This window comes from Xenopus laevis, chromosome 5L (genome assembly GCF_017654675.1).
Source record: "Xenopus laevis strain J_2021 chromosome 5L, Xenopus_laevis_v10.1, whole genome shotgun sequence".
Classification (NCBI taxonomy): domain Eukaryota; kingdom Metazoa; phylum Chordata; class Amphibia; order Anura; family Pipidae; genus Xenopus; species Xenopus laevis.
In genome coordinates this window covers 113,175,255-113,186,853 of record NC_054379.1, presented here as the reverse complement: position 1 = coordinate 113,186,853, position 11,599 = coordinate 113,175,255, and the positions used below count along the sequence as shown (strand labels likewise).

The 11,599-nt window shown below is 37.4% G+C and overlaps 1 protein-coding gene across 2 annotated transcripts; it reads right to left on the bottom strand.

The window, feature by feature from the left end:
• Nucleotides 1–254: 254 nt before the first annotated feature.
• ppp1r2.L (protein phosphatase 1 regulatory inhibitor subunit 2 L homeolog) lies at nucleotides 255–9,783 on the bottom strand. 2 transcript variants are annotated; one of them, NM_001097667.1, is given in 6 exon segments: nucleotides 255–1,721; nucleotides 3,662–3,815; nucleotides 4,551–4,645; nucleotides 5,175–5,255; nucleotides 6,018–6,125; nucleotides 9,575–9,783. In NM_001097667.1, coding segments are annotated over 6 exon segments (567 nt in total). In that variant the 5' UTR covers nucleotides 9,694–9,783; the 3' UTR covers nucleotides 255–1,711.
• Between the last annotated feature and the right edge of the window lie 1,816 nt (nucleotides 9,784–11,599).

The window sequence follows — 11,599 nt, the reverse complement described above, 5'->3', positions numbered from 1 at the left end:
ATATCACTATAGCTATGTATGAGATATACATACAGAAGCAAACAGTTATAAGTAAGGGGTAACAGCATATATTATATATTTTAAATGGATTTTAAACAAGATCCTTTAATACTTTGGAGTTACGGGCCCTTTAAATGGGATACACATATGTCTGTGCAATTCTAGCTAAAATAACAGGGTAGTTTGTGGATGTTACTTCTCCACCTAGTGGTAAAAAGACAAATGAATAAACAAAACCCTATAAACACACATAATCCTTCTTATCATTTATTGACATCATACAGATAACAGAAACAGGATGTTTCAGTAGTTTAGCAGCACATATTCACGCAACCTTTTAGGTATCAGATACCTGCAGAACTGTATTTCAAACCAAAAAATATAATAAGGAAAACTATGCAACTATAATTAGATAGTTCTTCTTATACTTTGTATACCTTGACTACATAGAATACAGACAATGTCAAATTTAACATATATAGTCAATGATGCAGCCTAATAAGTCTTTCCAATTGTATGCTACACATCCATATGTAATAGAATTTGTTTAGCCCTCTTCATTATCTTCTGCATTTTGTAACAAACACGCAATATCCTAATTGGCTTGTGTTGATTGAGTCAGGTGTTTTGGATTTTTGCCAGATAGAGGCAACATCTGCCATAAGTGCTTTGGGATTGGTTATTAATGGTCCAAACCATATTAACAAAAAGTACTTTTATACATACTGAAGGATTTTGTGCATGGCATTATACTCTTAAGTACTCGGTTCATTGTATAGAAAGTTAAAGGCTTTGAATCAGTGTGATGGTAGTTAAAATCATGTTGGCCAAAGTTCCCTCTCTATGACACCAGATCACACAGCAAATTGTGGCGTGCACAGAAAATGTACGAATACACTTTTGCACAGTAATTAGAGGGGATGTTGCTGGCCATTTCCGTTCATAGAAACAGATTTCATTTAATACCTGTATTTTAGAAATTCTTCACGTACAAGAGCAAACATGACAATCTTTGGATATCAGTATGGGTAATACTTAAATGAGAGTATCCTATACTTAATATAAAAATTTGGCCAATATTTCAACTTAAAAAACAAAACAAATTCTCTTTAAGGAAAAAAGCAGGAAAAAATTAAAAGAAACTGTGCAATATGTGATTCAAGGTGTACTTCCTGTCTTCAAAAATGATGGTTTGCCGATAAACAGCATTTATTAGATACAATCCAAAAACTTCACAAAAATACATATATGTTTTTATTTAAATAACATTGATCTTAGAATCTTATACGTGTGTTGTGTTTTTATTTGTTTTATGTGAAAAAAAAAAAAACGAAAAAAACCCCCACACCTATAAACCTAGTGGCCAACATGCACCAAATACTAAGCACCCTGATATTATTATTTAAATGGCAAACAATAGTGTGTGTAGTAACTCTGCGTGTGGAAACTCGTTCTCTTAACCAATACTTTCTGATTTCTTGGGCAGTATCTGTCAGACAAACCATTAAATCAGTAATGGAACAGAATTTGTTTCTAAATTAAAGAGTCTGACAAAACAACATTGGCAATTGTGAAGTATCTTTTCCCCTCTATGCTTCATTTAAGTCCATACAATTGCAGATCAGTGCACTGGTGTTGCAATATAAAGGCTTCAGCAAGCAATGCAGTGCAGCCTCCACTTAGATGATGATGATGATTGATCCATAGCTGGTCAGGATGAGCTGAACACAAATAGAAAATTGGGTAAATAGTTCTGAAAAGCAGCTTGGTTCAAAGAATATTATACAAACACAGTGACAAACCACAGACTTGATTTAGTACATAACCAAGGCTGAGTTGCTTCCCCTTGAATTAGGACAATACTGTCCAACTGGAAGCCATCTATTCAGAGGCGAGGAACACCAAGTTGGGCTCAAAAGATCTGTTTGTATTAAATCATAATTTTAATATGAATATATTAAATCATTAGCTCATTAGAGTCTTAGGCCATGGCAAAGCACCAAAATCACCACTGTTCCCAATATTGGCCATCCATGAAGATGGTCAGCTAACAGCAGGTGTACAACCTGTGGGTTTGTGGTCAGTAATGCAGATATTTTCTCATACAGTATATGTATATACAACAGCCTTAAATTGGATAATTCTGGATCAGAATTAAGATTAGAATGAGAGTTTCAGTAAAAAAAATATATACCTATATATGCTGTGACAAAATGACAGGTCGGCTGAGGCAATACCAGAAATCCAGCGTGCAATATGTTGTTTGCTCCAGGTTTGTTGGGTGATATAATCATACAGTAGTTTTTTTCCAGTGAATTAAAACTTTCGATAATGTTCCTATTGTATTTGGTTTCTCTATTAATAAATGAATGACCTTTTCTTTGTTTTAAACCTCAAGGTTGTTGCAATAAGCAGTAATATGATGAGCAGTAATTATGTGAGAGATGATTTTGATCAGAAGTCCCTGTATCATTGTCGAGTGAATATTTTTATTTACACTAAATCAGACTCAGAGTTTTTTTTACTGTACAGGGTTAAAATGCTAATGTACTATACTCCCGAAAGATTACACAAACTATTCCCACAGCATTCACCCCAATGTTGGAGTAACTGTGGAGCTCAAGGTACTATGTTACACACTTTTTGGGACTGCCCTGTAATCTAACCACTTAAATAACTCACCTCTTGGGTCAATTACTACATCGGCCAATACTTATGGATCCCATAATCCTGCTTTTAGGCAAACCTATACCAAAGCTGCGTAGATGTGGACAAGCCTAAAGGTGGCCATACATAGGCCGATAAAAGCTGCCGACAGACCAAGTCGGCAGCTTATTGGCCCCTGTATGGGGGCCCCTGACGGGCTTCCCCGATCGAGATCTGGCCGAAAGTCGGCCAGATCTCGATCGGATGGGATTAAAAATCCCGTCGGATCGCGGGCGCATCTGTTCGTTGATGCGGTCCCGCGATCCAACCGCCCGTTTGCGAATGCTAGGATCCGATCGTTGGGCCCTAGGGCCCACGATCGGATCTGCCCGATATTGCCCACCTCAAGGTGGGCATATCGGAGGGAGATCCGCTCGTTTGGTGACATCGCCAAACGAGCGGATCTATCCATGTATGGCCAGCTTTAGTTAATCAAGTGCTAACAGCTACTCGTCTGGCTATATCAACCCACTGGAAGAACTCCACACCACCGACCTTGACTGAAATAGTTAATAGAATAAATGCAAACAGAATTTTCGAAGCAGGCATTGCACTGCTATCCAACAATATGGACCTATATACCAATATTTGGGACATATGGGAACTGAGAGGTTTAGTTGCCAATGTGTCACAGGGAATCCACCCCCCACTTATAAACCAGACATGAGAGACTTAGTATACCGTTTAATAAATTTAGTCAGTTAAAGGGATCTATACCACAAGAGCAATCTGCTCAGGAAATAATGTACCAGTTTTATTTCAGCTTACTACACACCTAGATACTCAGAAGGTACTAGGTAGGGTCTCAAACTTGGTTTCATGTTCTTACTTGTCTAATACTACTTGCATTCATTGTTTACTCTAACCTACAGAAATGGAACATTGCAATGTTCAGTGTGACTTTTGTTAAACCAATAAAAAATAAGTTACAAAAAAAAAATGCTAATGTACAAACCTTCGGTCTGTCATATCTTGCATCTCTTCATCTTCATCTTCTTCCTCATCAATTTCCCCAGCCAGTTCCTTTGCAATCAACTGTCTGGCGAGTCTAATATTCATGCCCTCATTATAATGATATTTCCTTTTTGTTTCAAATTCCTTTCTTTTTTCTGAGTGAGAAGCATAACTACTTTACTTTAAAATAATAAAAAAAAAAAAAGTAAAAAAAAGATATATTAAAAGAATGCCACCGCTGCACTTCCACTCAAACTATGGGCACGTGGACCTGTAGGTTCTGCTGCTCTCAGACTGCATAGTTTTGCATTTATAAACATGGATATTGGAGTGCAAGACCATTATTGTGTAGCTCCCCTCTAGGAAAACAAATTCCGACAATGCCTTGCATGCTTCCATGATACTACTTCTACATAGGCCTGCTTTGTATGGTCAAAACGAATTTAGCAACTTTCTCCCTCTCTAATTTAGCAGAAAAAAAATCTATTTACCCTGAACCTCATTTTATTTAAAAAAATAGGAGTTTAGTGATAGTATAGTGATTAGGTGATCCATTTAAAAGTTCTCAATATAAAATCCTCATTCTGAACACCTGATAAGCATTTAATGTATTCCTAAATAAGGAACAATGTAAAGTTGCCATGGCTGGAGTACAAGCATCACCAGCTACTCTGAAGGAAGTGACTGAGGCGTGGCTCTTTAAAAAAGGAAAGCATAAATGTAAACTTACCATATTTACATATATTACAAATATGTTTAAGCTTAGCATTTATGTTATGCCACGTTAAGTACACCTTATTATACAATGTAGATGTTTAACTACAAAAGATAAAATCAGTGCCTGGTTTTCTACATAACTTGCATAGGAATAATAGCTGTTTTCCCAGTACCTCTCTCCTCTGGTGTCAGCTCCTCATCCTCCTCCTCATCACTGCTGTCACTCTGAGCCAAGAATTTAGGATCTGTTCCTTCTGCTGCTGCTAACCTGAAAATTATTGGACACATTTTTTAATTCAGAAATTGTTGCCAATAAATTATATGTTGATTTACTAGTCCAAAGCATGGATCTATGATGTGGTTAAGAGATGTGTATAATGTTAAATTAAGAATCCACGCCTACTCTTAAACGATATAAGGTAATACATAAACCCAGCGGTGTAAATCCTTAGTCAAATTTGGTATATGTGCCATTTAAGTTTATAACCACTACAGCAAATGCATTAGGTTCACCATGCCATTAAATGACATAGCCTGGGTGTTCTGTGTTTTATTTTCCTGTTAGTCTTCCTGGTGAAATCATATTTATTATTGATGATCCAACTTTTAAACATTCATTGAATAGGGTTGATCTTATATTTCCCCAGCAGAGTGGAACATACATTCAACAGAATTACCCCAGCAAACAGAATTATCCAAGCATAAAAACACAACAGATGATATATGGTAAAATGCCACCATTGAAGTTATAAGCAACCACATTTTATAATGAAATATTATGTGGAGAATTGCCTCACTTTTTCGCTAGAACATCTGCAGTTAGGTCTTCATTTGATTCTGAATCACTCATTGCTCCTTCATCATCATCTCCGATCATCCTTTGAAACATAAAAAGAAATCCGTCACTTAACAGATATGCTTCAACATTAATTCAACATTTGCAATTAAATTAATATATTTTAAAGCTTTTCTTCAGTACACAAGACTGATGTCATCTTGAAGTTGTCCATAACAGTAAACCATTTGCCTGCTCTAGACTGTAAAATCTACAGTGCCGACTGTCAAGGACCTGAATGGCAGCACTACAGTTTAGATTTATAGGTTGATGTTCGAATCTGCTGCACAGATCAAAGGCCCTTGCAAATTGGAGTTAAAACACAAGTGCATACGGTTGAATACAAAGATTTTCAGCATTCATCTTACCCTTGCCCTACAAATATTAAAAAGATTTAACCAAAATGTGGGAGTGGAAGGGCGGTAGCCAATGGTAATGTGATTGCAGCAATGCATGACAGTTCACAATGCAAACTGCATGGCCTAATCACTGTGGGTCTGGCTACATCAGGAAAAGATAACCGAAGAAAAGTGAAACATTGAAGCAAAAAGAATTTATAAACCATCTAAATCAGCTTTATGAAGAGGATGGCATTTTAATGAACTAATAACATTTTATGCACGTTTGCCTACGAGATTTACTTGTTTGTAAGCAAGGGTGTTGCTATGAAGGGGTACTATTAGGAGGAATCGCTGCATATTATACACAGAGATGTACAGTATTTTTAAGTAAATCTTCCAGTATTTCCAAGTAAACAAAGTATAATAATTATTTTTGTGGTAAAACATTTGATTGATTATATTACCTGTGATATGGGGTGCTTGGTTCATCTATTTTCATTAACCCATAGTCTTTGTCAGAAGGGTGATAAGTAGCAAGGATATTCATTTCATCCCATTTTTGGGACTTTTTACTGAAACAAAGCACAAATATATTTTCTGATTAGTACAGTTTAGTTTTTAAGCACTCCCCTTCCTTTCAAACAATCCCTAAATACCCACCTGTTTAGGGAAGCTCATTTAATGTATCTTGATTATTCAGACATTAATGTATCATAAATCACCAATTCGCTTCTATAATCCTCATGTTTCAATTGAACACAACCCTTTTAGATTGTAAGCACTCTGAGAAGGCCCTCTAATCCTATTCTTCTCTTCCCATTGTTTGTTTACATTGTTGTTCATTAAAAATAAATGAAAACCCTGCGTAAAATAGCCGGTGCTATTTAAATAAATGATGATGCTGCTGCTGATGAAGCCGTTAATCAAGCAAAATATCAATGGCTATTGTGATACTAAAATCTACAATAAGTACAAGTATGGGAAAAAGGAAATCGTTTTTTTTTTTTAAAATGTGAATTGTTTAAAGGAACCATAACATCAAAAAATGAAAGTGTTTCAAAGTAATATAAATATAATGCAGTGTTGTCCTGCTCTGGTAAAACTGCTGTGTTTGCTTCAGAAACACTACTATTGTTTATATAAATAAGCCTCTGTGTAGCAATGGGGGACAGCCATTCAAAGGAGAAAAGGCTCAGGTTACACAGCAGATAACAGATAAGCTCAGTAGAACATAATGGTGTTATCTGTTATCCATTATTTATCCTGTGCCATATAGCCTTGTTTCAATTTCCCCCATTGCTACACAGCAGCTTGTTTATATGAACTGTAGTAGTGTTTCTATAGCAAACACACCAGTTTAACCAGTGCAGGGCAACAGCACATGATATTTTCATTACTTTGGAACAATGTTTTTGTCATACTGTTTCTCAAAAATGGACTCCATGAAAGTTGGCCTTCCTGTACTTCAGAGCTTTCTGAATAACAGGTTTGGTATTGGTATACATTGTTTATATATGTGAGGGTATGTGTAGGCACTTCACATAGGGTTTGAACGTGATAGACTTTTGGTCTTTTTGTCAATCCAACTTAACTACACAACTATGTAATTTTCACTTATAGGGGAATTTAGATAAACATTTAGCACTATTCTGTAGGAAAGAATCTAAACACCCCTGCAAAAGGAATTTTTTTTTTTTCTACTTAATTTCTTGATATCTTTCATTCATACTCGGAGGTTGGGGTAAGAAGACTGGACAAAATTAAATTGGAATTTTGCTAGCAATGTGGAAAAATGCTAGGTTTTAAGATGGCCATAGACATGCAGATATAGCCTTATGTCAGACAAAGATCGTGCGGTGCAATCTCCCGACCTACCACTAAACATTCAGATTAAATAAAGTAGCAAAAAGAACAAATCAGATGATTTTCTGGCCATGAATTCACAGACAGCGATCATACAAAAGTTGTCTGATAGATATGCAGAGATATTATGGTTAGCTGACAGAAATCTTCAAACCTGTCCCATTAAACGACTGATCACCATGACATGAAAAATGTCTGGACACTCCACACATTGTCTGACAATTGTACCAAAATGAAGATACTTACCACTTTATCTTTGCATCTATGGCCAGCTTTACATAAATTGTATATTGTGCTACAGACTAGCTAAACAGGTGCATTAATTAAGATGCATAAGTCAAAAGAATAGAACCATGAGCACTTTTAACAGCAAAACAAAACCGCATTCTCGAAGCCTGATAAAAACAACACAATATATATGGGTAATGTAATAAATTACACCAGCAGCTAATCAGCATATACTTTTTACATGTCATCTAAAACATCAGAATGGTTTCTATGTTTGGAGGAAACCCTAACATTTGCATTGCCAACCTGCAAATTAAATAAAAAATTACGTTTGCATTTTCGCTTTAAGGGAAGGTGTTAACAGCTTCTTGCACAGTAAGTGGAAATAGTGCATGCAGAGACACCGCAAAAAAATTAATACTGTGTGAATGTATCACTTAGGCAAGTCTAACACTTCTGAAGGTGATTTAGTTGTGCGAGACTTTCTCAGTGTTCTTGCCAAAGCAAGCAATAACCACTGAATTAGGAATGGAAGCAAAACACAAGAGGGAGCAGTAAGGTTTACATCCTACATTTTATTTATATAGCACGGTTGATAATATCCTACACTTCAAAAACAGACAGTATACCCCCTTTTAATCTCCATAAAAACACTACTTGTTTTTGAAGTGTAGGAGGCAACCCGTGCAGCTTATTACCTGACTGGGTCTGTGAAGTTAATTATTTTTAGTGTCAGTAGATGTCTATGATAATTGGGATGCAGCGAATCCACTATTTTGGATTCGGCGGAATCCTTGGTGAAACATTCGGCTGAAGCGAACCCGAATCCTAATTTGCATATGCAAATTGGGGTGGGAAGGGGAAACCATTTTTTACTTCCTTGTTTGGTGACAAAAAGTCACGTGATCTCCTTCCCTGTCCCTAATTTGCTAATGCAAATTATGATTGGATTCGGTTCAGCTGGGCAGAAGGATTCAACCGAATCCTGCTGAAAAAGGCTGAATCCCGAACCGAATCCTGGATTCGGTGCATCCCTAATGATAATCCCTATTTACAGAAGCGATTTTAATTGTGAGCCTTGCACATACAATAAAAAAAAATCCAACTGGATTCAAAAGCACAAGTAAGCAGTGAACCCAACTTTTAAAACACATACCTCTGCTACTGAGAGGGATGGCGTTCAGATGCAATGAAACTATTATATATATATATATATATATATAGCATTTGTTGCTTCTATTATTCATTCTATGCCAATAACATTCAGTTGGAGTGCTGAAGGACAGATGCAGCAACCAGTACCTGATAGAAATCATGTGATATTAGCGTCAGATTTGCAGGAATGAAGTGCCCTACATACAGTAAAGGTGCCCATTGAGAGGTTGGAAGGAAAAGTCATGCTCTGAAAGCTGAGTGCAACAGGGAGCATGTGTGAGGACGATCTTTAGCTGATGTAGGAAAGAATGAAGAAGGAGATTACACTGAAAACAGCAGCATCTTTGGTTGCCTAGGGTAACCAGCCCTATATTAGTCCCAGCACAGGCCGGTATACTGCGCCAGATAGTGGGAAACCAAACCTCACGGTGCAACGCCTACAGCGCACACGGATACGCCTTAAGAGATCGCAGGCGTTTTCCCTTCTGAGGATACCCTAAATGCTTTCCGTACGCCACACGAGAAGCATCCATACGCACCATACCTGCACCTCATACAAGCCATCAACAAGAGCACAGGTATTATCGGTTGCGAACTACAACTCACAGAATTCCCACGAACCCGTCAGCTGTTTAATTTTAAAGTTGTATTAGGGCATAAACCTATGCGAAAGAACCGTAACATCCCATATTCCGATTGGTGGCAGAGAGAATATAAATGTATTGCAGTGTAGTGTCACCAAGCTCTGGAAACCTACAGTGCCACACCTTCCTACCTCTGGTCTTCGTCCCGGTCTGCAGCCGTCTCTGGCTTGCTAATGACACGCACCCCATGCCTCTCAGGGCCTTTATTCTTTAGAATGCCTTTAATGGGCCTCTGGGTCTGAGCCGCCATGATCCCAGAGTTACACACCGGTACTGAGTACTCTCCCAGTACTAGATCGCCCCCACCTACTTTCTGTCACCGCCCGGTGCGTCATTATCGTCAAAACAACGTCACTTCCGCTGGAAATCGATTTGTTTTGAAACGCCTAAGCTTCTTCCGGGTGTACATTAGTGGTTGTTTGGGAAAATAAAGGCTATATCCCGCCTGTGGGTGTAAAGCGTGTACCAGAGTGCGTCTGAACGAGCAGTCTGTAGTAAAATCATATGCAATAGTGGGAGAATTATAAAGCTAAACAAGGAAAACGACTTTCAGAAAATACGGATCACTCCTTAGTCACACAAAAGAGTTTTAAAAAGTTGCATCAAAATGCATTTATAAAATACGCTGCAACTTTTATAAGAGTACTGTGAAACACCAAATAAAAAAAGGAAGACAATTTATTTGGTGGATATTTTCAGATTTTATTGTTGGAAGGTTAAAAAAAACATTTAAATAAGTAATTTCACTCACAATAAAATAAGATTATGCAAGATTTGGTCATATTAACACATTGTATACATTAACCTGGCTGCAGTGTTAAGGGTAAAAGTGATGTATTTTGTGTGTTTGTGTACATCCATGAAAGATACCAAATAAAAACAATAATCACTTCCAGTATGATCTCATGTAATGAACAAATGTTACTGTTTCTTATTGCATGTTATTAAATTGCATTTATTTCAATTCACACTCATAAAACTTTTATATACAAATACCTCACAATCCACAATAATCAATATCTCACAATCCAATAACATAAGTAAACACTGCCAGGCTGTGACCAAACACCAACAAGGAGGCAGCATCAGCCACCATTCCATAGTCTCCAAAGAACTTCTGTCTGAAAAATAAAGGGCAATTCTCCATACTAATACTCCTTCACCTCTCTGCTGCTTTTGACTTTGTGGATTATCAGCTCTTCTGCAACACCCTCCTCTACCATGCTCCTCAGACCTGCACCTGCACCTCTCTGCAAATCTTTTATCGGTCTACCAATACATTTTTGCATCAAGTTTTCACTCCTGAGTTCCTGACACTAACCTACAAATCTCTCAGTAATAATGCTCCACCTTACATTTCAAGTCTTAGCTCCATCCTCATCTCCTCCTCCCTAGTAACCACCTCTTATGCAGGCCTACATGACTTCACAGAGCGGCTCCCTATCTATGAGACACTCTTCCTATAGCTTGGATTGCAAATGTGAACAACACTCCAGCCTATAGTAGGATCTTGCCTCCATTTCAGTGTCACAGACAGAACTAGCTCTCAGTAAAATGCTGAGTTTATCATATGGGATATTATTGTAGCAGCGGGGCAACAATGTTTATTTTATATTGCAATGTGCTAATAAGTCAGTTATGCTATTCAAAGAGTTAATCCTGTGTGTTTGGCTGACACAGAAGGCCAGTTATAAAACTGAAGGTATTTCTATGGGACTTTTAGGAGACTTGATATTTTAATCCTTCAGAGTTTGGCAGATGAAAAGTTAACCACCTCCTGAAAGCTGATGAGTAATTGAATAAAACTATATCATAGGATGTGTTAGGAAGAAGGAAGTACGGGCACCCAGACACCTCTGATATTTGGTATGTATGTATAATTTGGTAAACTAATGTGTACCAAATACATGTTGAAAGTTGGGAACTGCTATTTATTTATTATTATGTTTGCTGATATAGTAACACTTTGCAGCAACACCCACACAGGTACTGGCTGAGAAAACCAGTGGTGGGATTGGTGCGTTAACTGTGCTGCAAGGGCCTGATAAGAAGGGACAGATTACACTAAAGTCAATAATCCAATACCCTAAAAATTGAGATTGGTTGCACTTATTACCCACCCACCTTGGTTCCTTCCTGTTGTGTTAATTCATGTA

Excerpts from the sequence above, each read along its gene's own strand:
- ppp1r2.L (XM_041562016.1), bottom strand. The coding sequence starts at position 9,693 with ATGGCGGCTCAGACCCAGAGGCCCATTAAAGGCATTCTAAAGAATAAA. Across the intron at positions 6,126-9,574 it reads GACCGGGACGAAGACCAGAG|TAAAAAGTCCCAAAAATGGG; the intron begins GTAGGAAGGTGT and ends GCTTTGTTTCAG. Across the intron at positions 4,646-5,174 it reads GCAGATGTTCTAGCGAAAAA|GTTAGCAGCAGCAGAAGGAA; the intron begins GTGAGGCAATTC and ends AATAATTTTCAG.